General features: G+C 64.3%; 1 protein-coding gene across 1 annotated transcript; it reads left to right on the top strand.

Moving 5' to 3' along the window:
- Positions 1–16,255: 16,255 nt before the first annotated feature.
- CRTAC1 (cartilage acidic protein 1) lies at positions 16,256–25,112 on the top strand (the record flags this gene model as incomplete). Its single annotated transcript, XM_050899127.1, has 7 exons — positions 16,256–16,300; positions 20,311–20,507; positions 21,815–22,011; positions 22,961–23,091; positions 23,742–23,898; positions 24,530–24,664; positions 24,967–25,112. Coding segments are annotated over exons 1-7 (1,008 nt in total), but the record flags the coding sequence as incomplete, so codon positions are not given.
- Position 25,113: the final 1 nt, after the last annotated feature.

Genomic DNA, 25,113 nt, shown 5'->3' with positions numbered 1-25,113 from the left:
CGGCTGAGCTCCCCGAGTCCTTCATCATGGGATGGTTTGTCCTGCCCGTCCCAGGGCTGGGCAACAGCCGGATCTGGGCACAGCTCCCGCACACTGCGTGATGCCCCCGGGCCCTCCGGCATGGCAGGGCAGCTGCCTCCTGGCCTCCGGCAGTGCCCGGCAGAGGCTGCCCGTGGCTCCTTCAGGCCAGCATTCACCTTGGTCTCCCTCCTCGCTGCTCTGCCCACCTGTGTCCTGGCACAGGGGCTTCGCCCCTGCCCCTCGCCACTGCCCCGGCAAGTGTCCTGTGGCAGGCGGTGGTTCTCGGGCTCCTGGCGGTGCCCAGCCAGTGTGTCACCCACCACTTGCGCCGCTCTCTCCCGCCGCGCTTTGGGCACATAGAGGGCCATGTCGGGCTTCCTGCGGCGCGGCCGGCTGCCCTCCGCCTCCTGCTGCATGGTGCCACTGCTGCCTGCCAAGGAAGAGACAGCGTCACTGCCCTGCCCACGTCCCAGTGGCCCCACAGCCAGGCACGCGGCGGGCAGTCCCTGCCCAGGTCGGTGGGTCAGGGTCCCAGCCTGGCACCCACCCTCACTCCCACGGCAGCCAGCACACAGCGACGGATAGCGGAGCCCCAGCTCTGCGCCCGTGGTAGCGGCTCTGCAGATGGGGTTTAGCACCCTGAGCACCCCGCAGCCCTACAGCCTTCGGTGGGGTGTACCGGGCTTGGGGGAAGCAGGGAAACCCTGCCAGCATCACTGGGGTGCCTGCCCCGCTCTGGCGGCTGCTGCCTGGGACCCCCCAACCCCAGGGGCCAGCGGCCGCAGCCTAAGCAGGACACAGAGCCCTTACACCATTCATGCATCAAAAACCACAGAGAAGCCCGCGGCAGCCACGGAGCACCAGAAACCAAAGCCCAACCCGGGAACAGCCCGGCGCGGGACCACGGCTGCCACGCCGGCACACCGCAGCCCTGCTCACCTGCTGCCCCGTCCTGGCAGAGATTTATTTTTCATCATCTTTGGCAGCAGCAGGCACGCCACGAGCTGCCAGGCCCCCCTGCCCCTATAAATATGCATCAGGCAGGGTTTATGGAGACGGATGGTGTGGGGGGCTGCGCTGCGGTTGAGGGGAAGGCAGAGCGGGGCCGGGCCGGGGCCCCGTGATTAATCACTGCCCACTCCGTTTAGGGGGATTCATCACGGGCCGCTGTCAGGTAAATCACTGGAAAAACACCTCTTCAGTAATTAATGTGAAGTGACGGATGGACAGCCCCCGGGCCCATTAATCTGGACCATCAGCGCCGACCGAGATTATGAATGTCAGGATGCATAAACTGCCGGCGGATCAATAGGGCCAGGAACCCATCCAAGGCTCTCATTTCCGAGGCACCTCCGGTACATTAGCCTCCCCTCCACGCAGCCCCCGACCGAGGCGCGAACGCTCCCCGCGGCCCCTCGCCGACAGCCAGCAGCGGTGCCGGGAAGGCGAGGGGAGGCCAACCGCCGGCTGGAAAGTGGCCGGGGCTGCCCATGTCACATGGCATCATCCCCTCCTCCTGATCGACGGATGGACGGACGGCTGCCTCGGCGTGATGGATGGGTCTCTCACGGCTCTCTGGAAATCGCCAGCAAGCCCGGGCAGGGCAGTGCTCCCCAGCATCACCGCGGCGCCCGTGCCTGCGCCTCGTGCCGCGGAGGTGGGCAGGAGCACCGTGTGCAGCTCCTGCCCACCTCCGCGGCATGAGGCGCAGGCACGGGCACCGCAGTGATGCTGGGCACCGTCCTGGGGCTGCCCCAACCATTTTTCTGTCTCCGCAGCTCTTGTCATTTTTTTCCCCCTTCTTTGATACACTAATTTTGCTGGCAGAACGATCCCCTTTATCTTTATCGACCGTGAGAAAGGAACGTATCCTACAAACCCTCCAAGGTCTGGATTACTCATTTTTCAACACCGAGGCGTTATACATTTTCTCGCCGAGTGCAGCCCCCCCCAGCACCACCATTTCCAACCACGCAGAGGTTCCAACGGCACCGAAGCACGTTCTGCTAAAGGACTTTTCCCAGCCAAGCCCAGAGTCTCAGCCCACGGGACATCACCAAATGCCTTGGGGGGATCACTGATCCCCCCAGGCTCTGCTTCCTGAGAATTTCCAGCACAGGGAGCAGGCAGGAGCAGCATTGCTCCACGCGCATCCCCAGTCACCTCCAAGAAGAGCCTTTGCACACAGGATTTATGGGGTCCTCGAAAGCTTGCCGTTCACCTTGCCTCACCCTCCAAAGCAGATGGTGCGGCATTAGCCAGACGGCTGGTGCTGGGAGCATCCTCTCCCCGCACAGCTTTGCTTCTGCCTGCCCCACGCTGCCAGGGAAGAGCCGCTTCCCGCAGCCTGAGGAGAAGCACGGCAAGGTGGTGGCTGGCCCACACTGGCAAGGATGCTGCAGCACTTTGTTTTTTCCCCACAGGGCAGCACAGCTCCTGCCCCCAGCCTATTACACACTTCATCAATGCCACGGCCACGCGTCGGCACCGACCGATTTCACGCTCCGGGAGGCAGAGCAACGGCCCTGGCTTCGGGTCTCATTCACACTACGCTGGGCAGGGCAACTCTGCCGCTTCCAGACTCCGGGACCGAGCTCGCCCCACAAAGCCAGGTGATGATGGGCAGCGCATCCCCAAAAGCTGCCCCGGGTGCTGCCCTGCTTTTCAGAGCCGGCTAGCAAAACAGCTCGGCATTGCGGCACCAAGCAGGGAAAGGCAGCCCTGGGCTGGGCATGCCATGGTAACATGGTAAAAGTGGCAGTGGGAGTGCTGCCCAGCTGCCTGGCACATAATGCCTGCCAGCCCGGCGCAACACAGCCTGGCATGGCCAGGGGGATGCTGGAGCATCAGCCAGGAGGTAGTCGGAGCTCCCCGCAGGCACAGGCTCCCCTCGCACCGTCCCCAGGAACACGCTGCTCATGGGGAGCTTGTGCTCGTGGCATGAGTTTGTGAGGCCATAGAGCAGCTGCCCAGGTGATGAGCCAGCCCGCGTTTCTCCTCTAGCGACCATCTGCAGCACAGACGGGCAGCGTTTTCTCCCTGATTTCTCTCCCCCTCCTGCCCAGGGAAGGACCCCACGAACAACAGCAAGACAGGGCTGACCACTTCACAGGCCCTACTTCACACTGTACAGCACACTGCCAAATTCCTCCGTTATCTGCATCCCTGCCCGGTGGGTGAGGACACCTACAGCGCAGCTCTGACAGCAAAGCCAGGGCTCCTGCCACCTTCTCCCACTGCAGGCAGAGATGCCAGCCACGGTCCTGCTCGGGGAACCCGGGGCTGGGCGCGGATGCTGGGCTGTGGGGCTCACACGGAGCATGCCAGTTCCCGGAAAAGTTTTGGTGCCACCCAGCGCCCTCCCAGCAGGCTGCCGCATTTCCTGGCAGAGAGCTGTATTTTTAGCCTTCGAGGTTTCTAATTCCACTCAATCCATACTCCCGTCGATAGAGCAGATAACCTTAAAGCCTTGACGGCGAACGGGGATGGCAGCACCAGGGGACCGGGAGCCTTGGGGGACCACGCGCAGCCTCAGCATGCAGCTCGCACACCCGCAATGTCACTCTTTACAGCCTGCCGCAGATTGGGCTCTTTGGAGGGGAAAAAAAATAAATATAATAACAAGACTAATAAAAAGGCAGGTACAAGGAGACTCTAAACAGCCCCACTGGGGAACCCGCCGCTCTCAGGGCTCATCCCATGCCAGGCACGTGCCGTGGCATGCTCGCCGACTGCACAACACCAGCGCCCGGCAGCCTGGGTAAGGATTGTCAGAGGTTTTGGCTACCCTGCGCCTCTCCTGCTCTCAGCAGAGCTCCGGCCCAGCCCGCCCGGCTCACACAGCAGGCAACGGGGCCAGGGAAGGACCTGGATACCTGGCAGGGAAAGACACAGCAAAGGCAAGAACACAGAGCCGCCGGCACGAGGCAAAGCAAAGCACTTCAAGGAGCGGATAGCCACGTCCTGTCCAACATCTGTCCGCAGCCCCACGGGCTTTAAGACATCCCTGTCCCCTGCTGCCGGGAGAAAGATGCTCTCCAGCAGCCAGAGCAAATGCTGGCTACGCGAGGAGGTGGTGAAAGCGTCAAAGGCGCTGAGAAAAGAGAGATTTCAATCATGCCTTTCATTTGCGATGCTCTTAGGAGATACCTGGAACAAGAGAAGGGGAACGTTTCAGACAGGAGGAGGATTTGTAAGTCAATAGTGTCCCCTCACAGCTGCAGGGAGGAAAAGGGACAACAAACCAGCAGAAGCAGTTAACAGCTGGAAGGCTAAGGGGAATACAAAGGACTTTACAAATATAACCAGGCAGAATCAGCACAAAAGTGAAAAGGCCTATTAATAAACAAGGAGGGAGAGAAAATTAATGACGGCTCAAAAATAAAGATGACTCAAAAGAGTAAAACTACTGTTTTTAACCAGAAAAATGCAAATGAGGCAGAGGCCTCACAAAAACAGCTGCAGGAAAAGCAAAAACAGCATCTCCACATAGACACGGTCACCTGGCCGGCGTGGTCAGTGCCGAGACAAACTGATTAACCCGCTGACACACACGCGGTGCCAGGAAGAAACCAGGGCCCTGGTGACCGGCAGAGCAAACCAGGTGCTGATTTTCTGTGTGAGAAAGGACAATAAAACTGGAGTCAGGTGCAGGATAAATCCTGTGCCCATCCCTAGCGCAGAACATAATGGGCAGAGGAAGGAGCCTGCACACCCACCGCAATGGGCTCCTGCACGAAGGACGTTGGCTTGACCAGCAGGAGTTACTTTGGAAGAATTGCTGGGCAAAGGTTTTGGATAAGGCAAGCAAGACACAATTTACCTGAACTTCAGGGTATCATTTTATACCATCTCCCAAACTTCCACTTGAATAGTGAATTGTAATTAAATTTGCAGATGATACTGAGCAGAGAGGTGTTGCAAACACCGGCCAGAGCAGAGAAATTATTCGAAGGATCTGAGAAATGTAGGCAGGAAACAAAGCGAGACCCAGTCTGGGAAAATGAAGGTAAAATAACCCAAAGCAGCTACTCGGTGGGCAGGAGCAGCCTGGAAAGCGAGGCCCAGAGCCCCGCGGTGCGCTCAGACCGGAAAGCAGGTGGCCAGGGTGACCACTCCAAAATGTGCAAGGGGAAGAAGCCGGTCACCGGCATCGTGCCATGGGCCGCCCCAGGGCTGCGACAGCCCCACAGCGAGCAGCAGGCAGAGCCCCACAGGTGACGTGAAGGATGGAGGGGACACCGAGGGCAGGCAGGCAGCCATGGAAAACAGCATCCAGTGCCTGGGAGCACCGGGCACGTGTTTTACGAGCCATGGGAGCCTGGCGCACCGAGCGCCTGGGGATGCCGTATAACTCCTCTGCCCTCATGGGCTGTCACTGCCAGCATCGCCCCATGACTCAGTAAGCTGGGGAGAGTTATGGGGTCTGCAATGTGCCATGTTATCCAGGTGCTCCGGGGGCTGCGTGCCAGCGGAGTCGGGGACAGGGCTGGGACAGGGGCTGGGGGACAGGGCTGGGACATAAGGTGGGGGACAGGGCTGGGACATAAGGTGGGGGTCAGTGCTGGGACAGGGGGTAGGAGTTGAGGCTGGGACACGGGGTGGGGGACAAGGCAGGGACATGGGGTAGGGGTCAGGGCTGTGACATGGGGTGGGGGTCAGGGCTGGAACATGGGGTGGTGGTGGTCAGGGCTGGGACAGCGGGTGGGGGTCAGGATTGGGAAAGGGGGTGGGGGTCAGGGCTGGGACAGGGGGTGGGGGTCAGGGCTGGGACACCGGGGTGGGGAACACGGTTGGGACAGGGGGTGGGGGAGAGCGGGGCGGGGGGCACAGTGTGCAGCCTGGGGACCGGGCAGGGCGCGCACCCCGGGCTGCTGTGCCCCCGCCCCGAGCGCCCCGCCGGGCCGGGCCGGGCTGCTGGGCCCCCGCCGTTACCAGTGGCCGCGCCGGGTCCCCCGCCGCTCCGCGCCGCCGCCGCCGCTTCCGCCGCGCCGGGCCCGCCCCATCCCGCCCCGCCGCGGGGAGCGCCGGGACCTGTAGTGCGGCACCGGCACCCGCGCCCGCACCGCCCCGCGCCCCGGGCGGCCGCTCCTCCCCGCGGGGGCAGCCCCGCAGCCCCCGGCCCCGGCACCCCGTGGGAATTTGGGCCGCCACCCCCCGCCCTGATCCTCGGCACATCCCCGGAGCTGGGACCGCCACGGGCAGCCCCGGTGCCACGGCGGCCCTTCCTCCCCCGGGCACCACCCAGCAGCCGGGGGAAGGGGGCCGAGGGCAGGGTGCTCCGTGGCTGGGGGGGGGATGATGGACACGGGGCTGCAGGAGGGAGAGCGACCGCCGCTCCCGCCCCCGGGTGACCCCACGGGAAGCTGCCGTGGATTTCCCGTTACCGTTTAATGTCACACACTAGGCGGGAGCAGCGGTGCTCGCTGCGGCTGTGCTGGCTGGGCCGGCAGACCCCCGCTCCCGCCTGCCGGGGGCACCGGGGGAATTGCCGGGGGCTCAGGCACCCCCGGGCCACATCCCGCGCTCCCACCGCAGGGCTGCGGGCTGGCCGGCGTGCCGGCTGCCCAGACACCCAGGCGGGGGAAGGTGTCTGCGCCGGGCAGGTTTGCTCCGCTTCCTTCCTGGGGTTTGGCGAGGAGCAGCCTGCCTGCGCCCAGCAGATAATGAACGGGGCCCCGGCGCTCGCACGCGCTCGCAGGCAGCGAGGGCAGCGTAGCCGGGACCGGCGCATCCGCCGGCTCCTAATGAAGCGCCGGTGCTGCAGAGCACTCCCGAGCCGGGGCCTGCGCCTGCGGGGGAAGGACGGGGTGCCCGGGGGAACAGGGCTGGATTCTCTCGCAGGCAGGGCGAGGGCTGGCAGGGGAGAGGGGGCGGCCCAGGGGATGCAGGCAGGCGTGGGGCTTGCTGTCACTGCGGGCCGAGGACATCCCAGACCTCAGGCATCAGCAGTCCCAGCCCTGTAGCTGTACCCGAAGGGGGATAAGATGCTTGGCACAGCCCCATGCACTGATGCCCCATGCAATGCCTCAGTGACACCTTGCCAGGGTGGCAGGGAGCTGCTGTGGTCCCCGGTCCCTCAGCAGCTGCACAGCCTCTGGGGAGCCGCAGACACTGCGTTGGCTGCCCGCTGCCCGGGCACCAGCCTCGCATCCCACCACACGCAGGAGGTGTGCACGCTATGGGGCATCACTCCTCCCTCACCCGCACCATGAGGCTGCCTGGGAAGCAGCTGCTTGGGAATTGCGTCAGAGAGCTTCCAGACTGCTCAGTGTGGGTCCCAGTACAGCCACAGGGGCTCAGCACAGAGGGTACATTAGCCCCAGAGACCTGGTTCTTCTGTGCTGAGTGGTAGACCCAAGTGATAATGTGTTTTACCTTTGATTTCCCTTGATTTGGGTGCAGGTGTGAACAAGACAGGACCCTGGGAAGGAAGCTGCACTCCATCACCGCAGTCCTGTGGGATCACTCCTGGGACCAGGAAGGGAGGGCCGGGCAGGGCAACCCTTGGGCAAGACAGACATGGATGGGTAGGGTCATCCCATCCCAGCTGCATGGCCCCGTGCAGGACAAGGAAGGCTCACACCAAGCAGGGTCACACGGCATCCCCCGGGGAGCAGCCCCTGCTCCAGCCCACCGTAGCACACCGCCGTGGTCGCTCTCGCAGGTAATCAATGGCAGCAGATCCTGATCGCTTTCATTATTATTATTTTCTTATGCATGTGCGCACAGGAGATTTATCGCCAGCTACAGAGGCAAAATCAATTATTCATGTTATAAATTAGAAAATGATTTATGTTTGTGGGAGGCCAAGCAGCGTGGAGCCCCTGGCCGCGTGGGAGCTGGGTTTGTCTGGGAATGGCACCAGACACCCCCCACCAGCACTTCCCCGGCCTCTCCGTCCCTGCCTCACCCTGGGTGTCCCACGCAGGGGTGCCCCCATCCCGTCGCAGCCCCAGGGTGACCCAGGGACAGTGGCTGGCAGGGAGAACCCAGCCTCTCCTACTCTGTCAACCCAGGTGCTCGCGGACAGAGCCTGAGGAATGCTGGGGACCGCGGTGGCCTGGTCGCCCTGGCCGGTGCGGCAGGATGATGCTCCACCAGCAGTTTCCATGGCAGCAGCAGCGCGGTCCGAGCGCTGCGAGGTGTGGGCTGCAGAAGGACCCCCTTGCTTTCCCCCACTGGAGACATCCTCACGTGTCCCCTCCAGCCCCAGCAGCTGTGTCTGTGCTCCTGCCTCCCACAAGGGACACCGTGGTACCCTCCAGACTGCCACCATAGCGACAGGGACCATTGCACCTCTGACACCCCCATGCTCCCCAGGAAAGAGCGGATGGGTGAGGACAAGGGGGCAGTGTAAAGGCACCTCACTTGCATCAGCCCCTGAGGCCAGCTGCCCCAGAGTGGGGCTGCAGGGCTTTACTTGGCCATGGCCCAACTTCTCCTGGGCTAGGGGGGTCTCAGGGGTCCTAGGAGTCTTCCCAGGTGTGGAGATCCCATGCCCCAAGGGCTGACTGATGTTCTGTGCAGAGCAGGGTTGCACTGGGCTCCCACTGCTCCCAGTGCTGGAGCAGGGGGTTGGCTGTTGCTGCCAGATCTGCCCCCAGCCCAGCCATGCCCCAGGCACTCAGCCCAGCACTGGTGGGAGCTGCAGCACCCCATGGCGCAGCCTCAGTGGGCCCAGCACCCCAGTCCTGGCTGCCTCAGCATCCTAAAACCCACTGCCCATGTCACGCAGCCAGCGGGAGCGAGTGCCAGGAGCCGGCCAGCCGCTCTCTGCTGATAGCCGGGACTGCTCTTGCTTCCGAAGAGTCTTGATCTAAAGCTGCCATGTCTGTGCCTCCCAGGGGACGGCAGAGCGGGCCGGGAGTGCTGCCCGGCTCTCCTTGTCTGTTCATCTCCAGCTGCGTCAGCTGGGGCCGCAGGGAGGCACAGGCTGAAAGGAGCAGCGCGGGAGAGAAAGGAGCTGTCAGCGGCCCCAGATCTGGGTCTGATGGCAGGCGAGCCGTGCATCCAGCTCCTGCTCGCGCAGCATCCTGCACTGGGCTGAGCCCTGGCCCTCGGGATGGGAAGGAGAGGCAGCACGGGGTGACCTCAGCTCTGCTCTGGCTCCCTGAGCAGCCTTTTTTCCCCCAGCCCTGCCTCCAAGCCCTGGAGCCTCCTCCCAGACGCCAGAGAGCCTGTCACCCCCTGTGACTCCCAGGTCTCTCGGGGAGCTGAGAACTTGCTGGCTCAACACACACATGGGGGTGTCAGAGGGGGCAAGGGTTTTGGCTGCTGCCCCAGCTCCCTGCCAGGCTGTGAGCAGGGGCAACACCAACAGCCAGGCATGGTCCAGGGACGGGGAACCACCTCGTCCCGGGGTACCGAGGCTGCTGCAGCCACGTCAGCCCCCAGCCAGCCCTGGGGACCCTCTGGGACCACACGTGGGGTGCAGAGGAGTACCTGCTTGCTCTGCTCTGGCTCTAAAGGAGCCAGACAACCCAGGGAGCTCAGAGACCCGCCAGCGTGGCCCAGGACCCCCCAAGCTGTGAGCACTGGGCTTAGCACTGAAACACCGGGAAATAAATGAGTCACGTTCTGGGGCCGAGCATCGCCTCGGGCGCCTTGCTGCGCCCTCGTCCTGGGGAGTCCAGCACCGGTCCATGCTCGTGTGAGCATCCCTCTGATTTATTGCTGCGGAGCAAATGCTTGCAGAGTGCTTTTGGCTGAGAAAAGCCCTGGGGAGCTGCAACAGGCACTCAGGGGCAAGGAGGGAATTGCCCGTCAGCTGCAGTGTGTCGGTGGCACCCAGAGCACCCGCAGCCCTGGGTCTCTCCCCCACGCCCAGCCAGGGAACACGCTCAGCCCGCGGGGAGGGGACTGCGGAGAGCTCGGGGCTGGGGTGGATTAGATCTGCTTTGCATTATTGCACCAAACACCTGGGGACTCGGTGGCTCGTGACAGCGCTGTATGATGTGGGGAAGCAGCCCACGGTGCAGGCAGGCGCCGGTGCTGCCGGCGGCTCGCAGGAAGGGAGGCGATGGGGCCGTGCCCCTAGGAGTGTGGGCTGGCTGTGGAGGGGGTAGTCGGGGTGGTTTCTTGCTCCCTGTTTTCCTGCATATCTACAATGAATAGGCACAGAAGGCAGCGCTTGTGCTGCAGGAATCAATACCGCTCCAGAAGCGGCCTGGGTGCTCCTCCCTGCGCTCCCTGGGAGCCTGCCCCCGAATGCCTCTCCCTGAGCTATCGCTGTTGTCTCCTTCCTGCTATTGTCTTGCTTTCCAGCACTCTCAGCAGGACCGTGCAGCAGCATGGGGTGGCTGGTGACAGCCCCGGGGCTGGGGAGCTTGCTAACCTGGATAGCCTGGCTTCGTTGGGAGAAGGGGGGAATATGCAGGAGAGACCTCTTGGGGAGGATCCAGTTTTTATCCTGACTCGAGGTAGCCCCCATTGGCACCCTGCTGCAGCCGGCTCCATCATGGCCCATCCTGCCATGGTCCCTAGGAGGTACCAGGGCGCTGTGGCCGGCTCCGGCAGGCAGAGGTGCTGCCAGGAGGTGGTTTCTGCCCAGCAGACAGCGCTCGGGGATGCTGCAACTGGAAGCAGCTCCCAATCTCGCCCAGCGCTGGCCGTGGCAGTGCCGCCGTGTCGGGTGACAGCCACTGCCCCATGGGAAGGAACTTGGCTGCTTTCGATAGACTGTGATTTGAATTGATTCATCAGCAGGATCCACTTGGAGCTGATAAATCTTTCAGAAGCCCTGGCAGAGGAGGCTGAGCTGGGCAGGCTGGGCATCCCCCTGCCTCCCTGCAGCTGCACGGCTCCTCCGAAGCAGCCGGCTGCCCTGAGCGTGTACTGGGGACCATGGGTCCTGCCAACCCCAGCCGACTGCCAGCAGCCAGGTTTCCCCGCAGCCTGTTTGCTCTTCCCCAGCCAGGGGTGCTGCCTGGGTGGGCTAGAGCACAGCCCGCTGCATCCCCCCTGCTGAGACCCCCCAGCCAGGGAGCCCCGTCTCAGTGCTCCTTTCACGAGGGACCCCATCGTCCCTGGCCGAGAAGAGCTGATGGTCCCTGGCTCCATTGCAGCACCAGCCAGGTCCCTCCTCTGGCCTCCTGTCCCCTCTCCTGGCATGGGGCAGGGCAGTCCCCAGGCTGAGCACTGGCACTGGTACATCTCCATACCAGCCACGGCTCCAGGATCCCAGGGGGCACAAGTCCAGCTCATCCCATGGGGCTATGTCCCCCAGGGGAATGGGGGACTGCCCTCACTCCCTCACCCCGGCAGGTAGCGAGGGAAAGCAGGGACAGGGACTGCGAGACGGGAGGCGAGCGCAGGCAGATCCGGTTACAGGCAGCACGGGGCAGAGAGATAGGCAGAGAACAGCAATGCAGCAAAAAGGGCTTTTAGTGATAATTAATAATTAACATTTCTAATGATGTCCCGGCGACAGGAAGAGTCCAAGCAGGGACCCGGGGGCACTGCACACGGTGACAGGAGCGGCTGGGGACCATGCAGGGACCAGGGAGGCTGTGCAGAGCCAGGGCCTGGGGTGGGAGAGAGCCACGGGGCCGGGGGTCCCAGGGCAGGGACTGGGCACCCCTGGGGCCCCCCTGGCTGGGCAGCGCCCGGGGTCCAGCCTTCACGCCCGGCTGCTGCTGAGGGCGCAGTAAGCCCGTGATGAAGGGGACTGGAAGACAAGATAAAACACACCTCGGAGTTGACCTGGCATCTGTGATAACACCTTGCCAGGGGGTCCCGTGCCCAGCAAGCACCTGAGAGGGACCTCGCTTGCAGGAGGAGGGGACCAGGGAAGGGTGCTGGGAGGCAGCAGCTCATGGGGAGCTGCTGGGATGGGTGGCAGTCCCCAGGTCAGTGCCAGCCTCAGCACAAAGAGCCCCCTGGGCTGGGAGGTGTCCAGGCACCGAGGAGCAGCAGGCTGGCCCAGGGTGCAGGACCAGAGCGGGCAGGGGTCCACAGGCAAGGCAGGAGGTCAGACGCTGCGGGACAGTGATGGGAGGGGACAACAGGGAGAAGAGGGACTGAGCAAGTAGCTGGCTGAGTGTAGGAGTCCATTGCTGCGAGTCACTGCACGACAGGCATGCAGTCGTGGGAGAGGCAAAAGCAATCCTAGGACATACCAGGAGAGGCATTTCTGGCAGGGCTGGGGACTTGCTTGCGTTCCTGCATGGGCCCTGGGGGACCTGCCTGTGCTGGAGCCAGCCTGGGAGAGAAGCAGAGGCATCGCGGGGCTGCCAGGGGAGGCAGAGCCCAGGAGACCTGTGATGGGAGGACAGCGGCTCGTGCCCAGCACAGCGCAGGCTGCAGGGGAACGGAGTGCTCACTATAAATACATCAGCGGGGTAAACGCCAGGGAGGAGAAGAGCTATTTCAGCTAAAAGACAATGTTAGCACAGCAATGACTGGGGATAAATTATCCATGAATACATTTAGGGTGGAAATTAGACCCTCAGAGCAGGGAGGTCCCAGCACAGCCCCTCCAGAGAAGGAAGCAGTGCCAGGCAGGAGCTGGGGTCGGCTCGGTGGCTGAGGGATCCCGCAGCGTGCTGCAGCGACAATATGTGCCCTCTTCTAGCACCAAAAAGCAGCAAGGGTGGCTGGTGCAGCCCACCTGGCTGTGCTGGTGGGTGCAGCGAGCAGCAGTGCACAGGGCAGTGTGCACGGTGGGGTGCGTGCACATCGCTGCATGCACGTGTGAGTGCAGGTGTGTGTGTGTGCGTGGGCTGTGGGCACATTTGGGCAGCGCACTGAGGGCTCACACACCATGTGTGTGCACAGAGAGTATGTGCAGACGGGGCGGCTGCACACAGACTGTTGCATGTGTGCATGTAGGTGCATGTGAGTGTGCTGACAGTGTGTGTGCGTGCTGTGCACCCGCCAGGCTGTGTGCAGGTGTCTCAGCCTTCACGATGCTCTAGAAAGAGGAACGACAGCCCCAGTGAAGTATCGTGGAGGTTAATGCCTTGAGTCAGCGCTGCTCTGCTCACCTGCACCCCGTTTGTGTTGCACCATCTGGAATTTGCTGGAGGGGACAGACTGGGTGCTCCATGAATCCAGCTGATCCTGGGCAGATTCCTGCCCTGCTGAGGGTCCCCCAGCTCTCAGAGCAGTGCTGTCCTTGCAAGGGCCATGGGGGTCACCTGGCACTGCCACACCACAGGCTCACCCTGGCTGCCTGGAGCACTTGGCACTGCCAGCTAATAGACCTGTGCCACCCCTCCGCCCATTGCAATGCAAGCAAGGGGCAGACTGGTCCCCAGCACCCTGCTCCCTTCTACCCAGGGAGATCTTGGGGTGGCAGATGAGCCACCAGGCACAGGGACACAGGGTGTCAGGGCTGCCAGCTGCAACAGGGTCCCCACTCCGAGGGGGCTGAGTCGGCATGGATGGGGCAAGCACCCCAGGAACAAGGGCCAGGGAAAGCCGGGACACCCCTGCCCTGGGGATGGCAAAGGGGCACCCCAGGTGTGCGAGGAGGTGGCTGGTGCTCACGCTGGCCCCAGCTCAGCAGAAGAGCCTCCCCTTGCCTGCACGCAGCCCTCGGTGGAGCGCAGCAGTTCCCTTCCCCCTGCAGCGTATCTGGCTGCCGCTCGCTCTAATTTCCTGTGCATTGTCCCCACCGCCGCCACCACCATCCCCTGCGCATCCCCCCGTGTGCCGCACAGCCAGGCTGTCCACGCCCCGGTGCCCGAGCCCTGCCTCACCGCCCCGTGAACGTCCCCGCATACATCCCAGCTCGTTTCACTGATGCTCTGTGCTCCCCTCCGCAGCTCCTTGCAAAGACCCGTGTCCCACGCCGGGGTGCTTGCCTCACCGTGCCCCCCGTGTGGGTGCGAGCAGAGGGGTGGGATGGAGATGGCTGGGCCAGGCTGGGCCAGCACGGGGCACAGGAACTGATGCAGGGCTGTGGCTTACGGCCACAGCAGTTGTTACGCTAAGGTGCCTGCTGGCTGCTCTCATCCCCCAGAGAAACGTCCCAGCCCGGCGGGGTGGCAGCATCCATGGGAAAGACACTGAGGGGCTCCAACAGCGGGTATTGGGGAGCGCCTTGCAGCCCCACAAGTGGAAAATCACCCCGCTGCGTGCCAGTAGCATGGGCTGGGGGCTGCAGCGTGCAAGGCCCTCTCAGCACATGTGTCCCACATGCACGTAGTGTGCGTGTACCCACAGGGTGTCATGGTGTGAGCACATCCCTGCTGACAGGGCATGTGCACCTGCAGAGCTGCGCGTGTGCACACCACGCTGCATGTCCAGCTGTGCACATCATGCATGCACACCTATGCGCACACACGCATGTACAGGTGCACATGCGCAGTGTGCTGGCGTGCCGGCAGGCCTGCCTGCGTCTGCGCGTGGGTGTGCACGCACTCAGGGCCAGGGCCGAGCCTCCCTGGGCCGAGCCTCCCTGGGCACACCCGGGGAGCCGGTGTGCCCAGGACCATTCGCAGTCTCGGCATGCTCGAGCTGGCTTCCTGCCGGCGTTTGTGTTCTGTACCTGCCAGTCACAGGGAGGGCGTTGGGAGCCAGCTTGCAGAGTTTGTGCTAATAATTACCCAGGTGGTTACTAAATCTGGGATGAGCTAACGACTCAGCAGAGGGGGTGCTTGCCCTGAGCGCACACGCGCGTGCAAGGCTGCAGCCAGGCACTGGGGCTGTGGGCCACTGGCAGACAGAGTGCACCCGCAGCTCTGGGGTGCATGAGGACACGTGAGCGCAGCATTGCACACATGTGACAGTCACGCCAGCCTTCCGGTCCTGGTGGGTTTGCTCGGCATCCCAGCCTCCCCGTGGCAAATGCAGAGAGCAGGGGTGGTTCCTGCCCCACGGCAGTGCCGCACAGCGGGTTCCCCATGCCTGGACACCATCGTGCTGGCTGTGGGGACCCTGCAGCAGGCAGCCGCACAGCAAGCCCGGTGCTCAGCCAGGCACCCTGTGAGAAGGGGTCATCAGAAATGAAATCAAGGGGTACTTGATGGCCACGTGGAGGCACCTTCATGGGAGACAAACACTGTGACTGGAGAGCTCTTGAATCCAGCAGGGAGAGAAGAACCGGGAGCAACAGGCAGAAGCTGTAGCCAGACACGTTTGAATGAGAAATAAGGGTTTTAGCAGGGCAGGTGATTAGCCACTCAAAGCAGCCTGAACGGCGTGGGCTACTGCAGCTCCTGCTGTCTCCCAGCATGTCTCTCCTGGTGTCTCCTGCTGTCTCTCCTGGTGGCCGCAGCCCCAGGCTCCATGCTGGGGCACCTGCAAACGTGCTGCACTGGGGTGACCCAGTAGCCTTGTGCACTGCCAGTGCTGTCCCAGTCCCTGCCACAGAGAGCTCTGTGCCCAGCCCTGCAGCGGCCACACGGGAGAAAGATGTGTCAGGGAAGGCAGGCTTGCGGGCTAAGTGTGATCCTGCCTCGGGCATCCACTGGCTACAAGATTTTGGGCAAGCCGGTGCCTTGCGTGGCCTGAGATGGGGCCTTTCTCGCAGTTCGGACCGGCTGCCAGGGCACAGCGACTCCTGGGGTCCCTGCAGAGGGAGGCGGGTGACCCGCAGGGTGGTGGCACAGGGAGGGTGCTGAGCCCTCGGGGTGTGGCCGGGTGTTGCACTACGGGGGCTGCCCAGCTCCGCTCCCTTTCCCCCTCCCGTGCCTGCAGCTGCACTGCTCTGTGGGGCAAACCCGCACTGCACCCAGGCCGGGGCAGATCCCTCGCTCTGCTCGCCCCGTCGCCCCAGCTGCCCTTGCAGCAGGCGGGGAGCCGCGCCTAGCCGTGCCCCGAGCGCCACCCACCCCCAGCACCCACGGGGCGACCGCGGGGGTGCAACCCCTCTCCTGCGAGCCGAGAGCCCCCCGCGGCCAGCCAGCTCCCCCGCCGCGGCTCCGGCTGCCCGGCAAGCGACTCCCCGCTCATCCCGGAGCCGCCCCCCCCCCGACTTCCAGCCCCGGCGTGCTCGGTGCCCGGGGCCGTGCTCCCCGGCGGGTCCCCCCGCAGCATCCCGCCCGGCGCTGCCGCTGCCATGGGGGCAGTAAATCAGCGCGGCGCAGCCCCACCTCCGCGCTCTCCATTGGCAGCGGCGCCCCTCACCCCGCTCATTGGCGCTGCCGCCGCCGCCCGGCCCTACATAAGCCGCCGCTCGGCCGGGCCGGCCCCGTCGGAAGCCGGGAGCGGCGGAGCGGGAGCCGGAGCCGGAGCCGGGCGGTGCGGTGCGGTGCGGTGCGGCGGGCGGTGAGGCGGGCGCTGCGGGATGCGCTCCCGCCGCCGCGGGGGCGGCGGGCAGCCCCCCTGGCCCGTGAGTAGGGGATGGTTTGCTGCTCCGTGAAGTTTGCCGGGGAGTCCGGGTCGGGGAAGGGGTGGCTTTCAACTCCGGCACGGTCACCGGCCCGGAGAGAAGTTGGTGGCGGGCGGAGCGGGACCGCGGGCACGCAGACCTGCCCCCGCAGGTTGGAGAGGATGCGGGGTGGCAAGGCGGGAGGAAGGGGAAGGAAGGGGGGGACGGGGACGGGGATGGCGATGGAAGGATGCTGGGCTGGGGGGGGACCGGGCTCAGGAGGATGGAGCGGTGATGGGGGTGTGGGCTGGGACTGGGGGAGCGCTGGCAGGGGCATCAGGGTGGTGAGAAGCAAGGGACAGCTCCTCTTTCTAGGGGCACTTGTGCATGGTCGTGGCTGAGCCCGTGGAGGGGCTGGGGGCTGTGGGGAGAGGTATCCAGCTGTGCATCTGCCTGTGTGGGAAGGGGCTGGCTGTGTGCTGGTGGGTCTGAGCCCCCCAAGGAACTGGTATCCCTTTGGGCTGAGCTCGGAGGCTAAGGTGACTGCTCATCTCCACACTGCATTAGCTGCTGCTGGCTGAGCCCCAGCGTGCCAGGTCCGGTGCTGAGGAGTCCTGCATGGGAGGGGACAGGGATGGGCCAGCTGGCAGCTGGAGGCTTTGGGCCCATCATAAGCATCTGTGATGGGATGCATGCACAGGCCAGGGTCTGTGAGAGGGGTGTGGGAGGGAGTAGCGCTGAGCCCATGGCAGCAGTGAGCAACGGGGGCAGCGGGACCGGGGCTCACGGGCTTTGGCCGGAGCAGAGGCACTGCAGGGGCTGGGCTGTTTGAGGCTGAGGTGCTGTGGAGGGGGCACTGGCATCCCTGGGTAGCTCAGCTGCTGCGGGAGAGGGGCTGCTGGGTCTGTGGGACGTCTCCCGCCTGTCCTCTGCCCTGGTGGGTGCAGCTGTGGCAGCCTGGGAATGGCAGGAAAGGGAATAGATGTTACTGGGGCCCATGCAGCATGATGTCATGGGGTGCTGAGATGTCACCATGTTGTCAGTGCTCTGGGGTGCCTTTGGGGTGTGATGAGGCCCCTGCTGCGCGATGTCGTGCAATGTCATAGCGGTGCTGGAGATGGCTGCGGCCCGGGATGGGATGTTGCTGCAGTGGTGGAGTATGACGTCACTGGGGTGCGTGGTGTGGTGGGCAGCAATGTCACGGTGGCATGCGGGACGGGGTGGCCGCAAAGAGAGCCAGCTTCCATCCTCCCCATGGTGTGGGCCAGGGGCTGGGGCTGTGCATGTGGGTACATGGGGAGCCCTGGGGACAGCATCTCTCCACCTGTGGTGAGGGGTCCGGGGCACAACCCCCTGCCTGCCCCATGGCTCCCTTCCCAGTCCCATCCCACCCTCCCCACAGGGCACTGCCAGCCACAGCCATGTGTGGGGACAGATGAGCCCTACATGCTGCATTCCTGCCATGGGGCCAGCACCCTGTCCCTGTGCTGCCTGGCTGCACCCTGCGTGGGTGCCCGTGGCACCCCCTGCCTTGCTCCCATCCTCCTGCTGCCTCTACCCCTGCCTGTCACCTTGGCTTCATGTCACTAGGCTTAGCCATGTTGAGCAGGCACCCTGGGGTGACCACAGCTCCTGGGATCACCTTGCCACCAGATGCCACAACACAAGCCAGGATGTGGCTCTGCTGGGACAAGACAGGCTGAGCTCTGCTCTGCATACAGGCAGGACCCCATAGCCTCAAACCTCAGGTGGAGCTTCATGCCAGGGCCTCGCTGCTATCAGCAGCATGCGGGGAACCACGAGGCCTTTCCCATCTGCCATGCAGAGCCTGGGCATCTCTTCCTCCCCCTTCCCAAAATGGCCTGGCTCCAGGCTGTGCATCCCTTCCCCATGGCACCAAGCACCGGATCTGCTGGGAAAAGCCTTTTGTCTCCAATCAGGAACATTGTTTCCTCCTGGAAAGGCTCCATCCAGCCTGGAGGGATTTCGGCTGCAGCTGGTTGGGGCAGGGTGGTACCTGGGGAATGGGCCAAGCTGCAGGGAGCAGGAGCTGGGAGGGAGGCAGAGCAGGGAGAGCCCTGCCAGTGGCCTGGGGACAGGCACCCATCGCCTGGCTGTGGCCGGGGGTGAGGGGGCACCGCTCTGCATCGGCAGGGGGCTCACATGGCAGCCCAGCACCCATATGTCCACATGTGGGTGTTTCTCCCCTATGCTTGCTTCAGTGAGTCCAGCGTGGGGCTGTGGCAAAGGCTCCCCCTCCCTCACTGCCTGGCACTGCAGAGTGACACCCAGGGACTGTCCCATCCCTGTGCAACCCAATGAAACCCCATCCCCATCACATGTGCCTTGCATGGGGCACCTGCAGCAGGGAAAGGCCCAGGTTCCTGCCCCTGGAGAGCTGCTCCAGACAGGACAGCAGGGTGATGGGCCCGGTGCCCTAAGTCTGGCCAGGTGGTGGAGAGCACGGTGCCTGGGTCTGTGGGAGGATGTGGGTCATGCCAGGGAGGGAATGGGAGCAGCACAGAGTAGAGCTGGGGACGGACACACACATCCACCCTTGCAGCTGGGCCTGGGGAACGGATGGGATTGGAGAGGGAAGGGGAGCAGGACCAGTGCAGTGGGATGCAGGGCTCTGAATGTGCTGGGCGGTGGGGCTCAAGGTTTCCTCTGCAGCTGGAGGACAGCCCCTTCCCACCCAGCCAGGTGGGCCTGGAAGCTATTTAGTTGTGGCAGGGGAATCCTGGCCCCTCAAAGACCCTTGGGACCATTCCCATCCCCAGGGGAGGCAGCAGCAGGCTGTTCCCTGCAGCCTGGTGGGTCTGCCAGGATCTAAGCCTCGGGCACCTTCCCCTCTCCAAGCCAGGCACATGTGGCACCACACAGCTGCCACAGCTTCCTTTGCTCGCTGGCAGGGTCCACGGCATGGGGACCAGCTGGCAGCGGGGCCATTCACCCCTGTCCCCCTGTCAGTGCTGGGGGGGTGTTCCTTGCTTGGGGGGCAGCCCTGCCCAGGGGGATGGCACAGTCACATGGAGCAGTGTCCCCCACCTTGGTGGCCAGGTGCCCCAGCCATCCCTCCAGTCTGCAAGAGTGGGACAGGCTGGTTTTGCTCCCAGCCGGAGCACTGGCACATCGGTTCATGCCCACAGCCTGGGGATGCACAGCTCGCTGCTGGGCTCTTCCCCTCTGGAGGGGATTGCCTGGCCTGGGGTGAGGGCTGGCCATCCTGAGTGCCACCTTGCTCATCACCTGTGCTACAGCCAGGTCAGAGCCAGCTCCAAAATCTCCGCAGCCTTGCCAGCAGTGCTGGCAGACACCGTCCCCCGCGGTCCAGGTTAATTGAGCCTCTCCTCCCATTCCTCCCAGCATCTCCTTCCTGCGGCCGCATCCCTGTGCAGAAACCTTCCCCGACCAGCCTGGGAGGAGCTCACCCTGCAGAGGCCCTGGGAATAACAGTGCAAGCACGGTGGGGAAGCTGAGGCACACAGCAGTCACCTGGCAGATTATCCCCATGTTCTCCCCGAGGCCTTCCCTAGCTCTGGAAGACCAGCTGGACAGGGGAAAAGCTCCCCAGCCTGGTGACTGCCTGCTTCCTCTGGCCCTGCCAAGGGAGCAGTGATTGGCATCGTGACTTGCAAGGATCTTGGGTGCCAGCGGCCACTTGGGGCAGGGTGAGCTGGGGCTGAGCCCAGCTTCGTCAGCACCCTGCAGCCCTCCTACTGCCTCCACAGTCCCTCCCATGGGATGGGCTCCCAAGGTCCTGCTCCTGTTCAGCCCTGGCTCCCAGCTCACTGGAGTACGGTCTTGTCCCGAGGAAGCCCCAAGGGTGAGCTGCACCCAGGAGGGTCCGTGCGTGGGGATGCCAGAGCTGTGGCAGTGCCCAAGGGTCAAGGGGCTGGTGGGGTGGCACAGGCTGGGAAGGGTGACAAGGGGTGGAAAGAGACTGTCTCTCATGCAAGGGCAGTGGGGATGCTTGGGCACTGTGGAGCAGGGCCTCCTCCTGGAGCTGATGGGCTGCAGGTCTCTCCCAGGTGCCCAGGATGCTGGCACTGTGCCTGCTGTCCCTGGCGTGGCTCAGCGAGGGCTCTCAGCGCAGCGAGCCCATGTTCGCAGCCGTCACCCACCGCCTCCTCCCGCCCGACTACGACAGTAACCCCACGCAGCTCAACTATGGCGTGGCCGTCACCGACCTGGATGCCGATGGTGACTTCGAGATCGTGGTAGCAGGGTGAGTGGTGCACCCAGCACCTGGGTGACAGCGGGACCTGGTGGCCCTGCAGGGCCAGGAGCTCCTCGCTCCTTCGTGGGCATGTGGCCAGCTGAGGGATTGTGCACAAGGGCGGTGGGATGGGGGTCTGCATGCACCCACTCGTGTGTGCGTGTGCACCCACATAGGGTGTTGATGCCAGCTGGGCGCCTGCATGAGACCACATGGGTGCCCCTATCCTGGCCCCCGGGGCCAGGTCTCCCCTCTACAGGGCAGTGGCAGCTGCCCAGCAGCTGGGGTCCACCCCGCAGTGCAGAGCCAGCATGTCCCCAAGCTGGCTCAGCTCCGCTGACAGGACTCAGCGCTCTCCGGAGATTCGGTTAATTGGCTGGAGGTTTTTTTATAGCCCTTTATTGGAGTGATGGCTCGGAAGGGCTGGCAGGAGCCGGGGAGGCAGGGAGCTGTGCGTGCCCGAGCAGGGCTGGACACAGAGCAGCTGCTGCCAGCAGGTCTGGCCCTGGCCGGGGACAGGGGGGACCAAAGTGCGGGCTCTGTGTGCGTGTGCTGGCACGGCTGTGAGCTGCGGGCGCAGCGTGTCAGTGGATGCACCACCATGCTCACCCCTGAGGGAGGCTTGCACACGCAGGTGTGCTCACTTGGAGGAGACCTCTCACCCCCACAGAGCCTATGTGGGCAGGGGGGCTGCGGGAGCCAGGGCACCACGGTGGCAGGCAGAATCCAGTCCTGCCACCACTCTGAGCATCACCCTGGGGCAGCAAACCACGGGCAGCACTGGGGACCCCCAGAGTGGCCCAGGACACCGTGCCCAGCCAGGCTGAGCCAAGCAGCCAGCTGCGGTTTTGTAAGTGGCCACGGTGCCCGTTGTATAACTTGTTTACTGGTGCCCAGGGCAGGAGCGGGCGGGGATCCTGTGGGGTGCAGCGTGCCAAGAGGATTTGCCTTGCGTGCTGCTTTCCCTGCCCCAGGAAAGGGCTGCAAGTAGGGACCCGTGCCCCATCCTGCCATGCTGGCCACCCAGCCCCTGCCCTGGCATTGCCCTGGGGTACCCAGGCCAGGTAGACACGGGATGCCTGACGTGCTGGAACAGGTCCAGGCTGAGCCCTCGCCATCGGCAGCCAGGAGCCAGCCCCACATTTGGGTGCTGAGGGCAGCCCAGGGTCCTTGGCCTCCATGGACCATGCAGGTCTCTGCTGTGCCCATCATGCAGAAACCCTGGTGTTGCACCCGGTGTCCCCCCAGGGATGAGACAGGGGCTTTCATCCTGTCCCCAAGCCTCGGGGAACCATCACCCCTGCTCGCACCTGCAGGTACAATGGCCCCAACCTGGTGCTCAAGTACGACAAGGCACGGGGGCGGCTGGTGAACGTGGCAGAGGACGAGCGGAACTCCCCATACTACGCACTGCGGGACCGGCAGGGCAACGCCATCGGCGTGACGGCCTGCGACATCGACGGGGATGGCCGCGAGGAGATCTACTTCCTCAACACCAACAACGCCTTCTCTGGTGAGCCCCGTGGGCAACCGCGCCCCGGGCGTGGGGGGAGCTCCCGGCACGGCCGCCCGTGACCTTTGGCGCGTGAGGGATGTGTGCGGGCTGGAGTTAATTTCTCAGTTGAGTGGCTCCATTGATTGATGGCAGCGCGGGCGGGACGCCAAGCCCAGCCAGCCGCCGAGTCAGCACTTCCAGCTGCCCACCACCCTCCCAGCGGCACCCCGAGCGGGACGGCAGCTTCCCCACCATCCCCAGGGCTGCCCCGCCACAGGGACCCTGCACTGCAAATCCCAGCTGTGCCCTGCGGCAGCTGTGCCCCTGTGCCACGGCTCCCCTGTGCCCGCTGGACCAAGCCAGGTCTCATCCTGCCCTGCCGGTGCTGTCCCAGCTCCCGGGATGTCTGTCGTGGGGAGGAGACTCATGTGCCCCAGCCCAGCACCAGGCATCCCCAGAGCTCCCTGGGTCGGTACTCCAGCTCAGCTCTGCCCCATGTCCCTGTCCCACAGCCCTGACCTCCAGGCAGCAGATCTATCTTCCTGATGCTCCTAATTACCCGGGCTGGTGGTGGCTGCCGGCTCACCTGTCCCTAAATCAGGCACTGCCATCGGCACTGTAACGGCCAGTGCGGCTCGCTGCCTGTGCCTGGCACCGAATCGAGATTTTTTTTTTTTTTTTTTTTTACCCTTCCCGGGGATGATCTACAGGGCTGCGCCCCATTGGGACACATTTTACCTTAATGAGTTGATTCTTCTGCGTGTCTCCTGGTGGCCCTTAAGGGTCACTGGGTCTCTTGCAGCGGTGGCCCGGCCCCGTGGTGCTGCTGGGGGCTGTGGGGGACAGAGCAGAGGTTTGGGCTGCTCGGGGGAAAAGGGTACCTCTTCCACAGCCTCCCCTTGCCGCAGGGCACCCTCCTCAGGAGGAGGCGGGACGCTGCAGCCCCCTGACCCGTGCCCCCCACCAGGCATGGCCACCTACACGGACAAGCTCTTCAAGCTCCGCAACGGGCGCTGGGAGGACCTCCTGAGCGACGAGGTGAACCGGGATGTGGCTAGCCGCTTTGCCGGGCGCTCTGTTGCCTGCGTGGACCGGAAGGTGAGCAGGCAGGACACGGTGGGCAGGGGGCATCTCCGCTCCCTTCCCACCCCCTGTGCCCCTCCAGCCCTCTGCTGTGGAGTCCCAGGGGACCTCTCCCCTCGCCTGGGCACCAGCCCTATCGCACCCCGCGCTGGGGCCAGGGGTGCCCCCCAGCAGCCTGTGACTGTCAGGGCTGGCAGCCCCCCCAGCCATGGGGACTGTGGGCGCCTGTCCACACGGTTGCCGCCAGCTGATAAACGTGCCTGTCGAGGTGATTTATGTTCCTGTCACCTGCTCTTTCTTCTTCCTCCTCCTCCAGCGGTTTGTTTCCAAACGATTATCACTAAATCAGGGTCCAGCTGCTGCACGGGACAAGGAGGGGGGGTGGGGATGGGGGGGACCTGGCACACTGGGAATGCTAGGGGGGCAGGGTGCCCTGTGCTGGCACCGTGAGCCTGGGGACCACAGAGCTCCTGGAGGCAATGGGACATGTCCCCGCTCCCGGGGTGCTTTTCACCATGGGCTTTGCAGAGCTCTTACTCAGCACATAGTAGCGGTGCCTGGTCCCATGGAGCCATGAGAGCATCCAGCCCCCGGCAGGGATCCTGTAGTCCCCGTGGAGATGAGTTTTGGACGGGTGGGTGCTGAGGAGGTGCCGCCGGCCGCAGGGCTCCGGCAGGTACTCCATCTACATCGCCAACTACGCCAGTGGCAACGTGGGCCCCCATGCCCTGATCGAGATGGACGTGGCTGCCAGTGACCCTGCCCGCGGCGTCGTGGTGCTGGTGGATGTGGCCGCCCAGGCTGGCGTCAACAAGTACACAGGTACCCGGCTGCTGCAGCCCCGCAGAGGGGACAGGGCACTGCTGGGCATGACGAGCATGGGACCCCATTGCAGGCAGGGCAGTGCCCGTTGCAGGCAGGGCAGTGGAGTCAGTGGCCCGTGCCACGCATTAGGCTGCCTGACTGCCCCATCTAGTGGCAGCCCCACGGCCTGTGGAAGGGACCAGGGCCATGAGATGCCCACCTGGCAGGACCCCCGTGCCCACCGTCACTTGGGCTGATCCCTCCGGAGCCCACAGCATCTGTAGGGCAGGCAGCGTGGCACAGGGACGTGGGCACACAAGCAGGACAGCTGGGAGTGTGCCAGCCTGCGCCGCATGCTGCCCCACCACTGTGGGGACCGCTGCTGTGCCCTGTCTCCCCAGCAGTAAATTGTCACTAATTAGGAGTGTTGTCACCATGGCGATGGCAGTGATTAGGGTTGGGAGTGACATAAGTGGCTGCCAGGTCCAATTAGCTCCTGATGAGAGGGATTGAAGGCAGGAGGTGGGTGAGGAGGGGACACTGGGGGTCCTGGGAGCACCGGGTGGGCAGCACCAAGGGGCATGGGGGGCACGAACTCCCCTGGGGCAGGGTGCCAGCTCTCCCCTCACCCTTGGGCTGCTGTCCCCAGGGGGCCGTGGGGTTGCTGTGGGCCCCATCCTGAGCGACAGCGCCTCTGACATATTCTGCGGTAATGAGAATAGCCCCAATTTCCTCTTCCACAACTTGGGCAACGGGACGTACCAGGACGTGGCGGCTGCTGTGGGTGAGTAGGGGGAGCTGGGGGGGAGCACCCAGGTGTTGGGGACCTCAGGGCAGGGCTGGCTCTGCCTGCCCCTGCCTGCATGGGCTGGTTGAGTGCAGGGTGGAGGGACAGTCCTGGGGACCTGGCGCCCTGCTGACCACCGGGGGTGGCTGAGGTGCACCAGGGCATACATTGGCGCAGGGATGCAGCCCTGTGCAGCGAGGACCTGTCTGGGGGCTGTGGGGCACACCCCAGGAGGCATCCCGGGGAGACGGAGGCAGGGAGGGGGTCCCGTCTCCCCCCATCCCCTTGTGGCTCCCCAGGGCTGGATGACCCTTACCAGCACGGACGTGGTGTGGCGCTGGCTGACTTCAACCGCGATGGCCGGGTGGACATAGTCTATGGCAACTGGAACGGGCCACACCGCCTCTACCTGCAGAGTGGGGCCCCCGGGCGTGTCCGATTCCGGG

The sequence above is a fragment of the Gymnogyps californianus genome, chromosome 6, assembly GCF_018139145.2.
Source record: "Gymnogyps californianus isolate 813 chromosome 6, ASM1813914v2, whole genome shotgun sequence".
NCBI lineage: Eukaryota > Metazoa > Chordata > Aves > Accipitriformes > Cathartidae > Gymnogyps > Gymnogyps californianus.
This window is presented reverse-complemented; position numbering and strand designations above follow the sequence as displayed.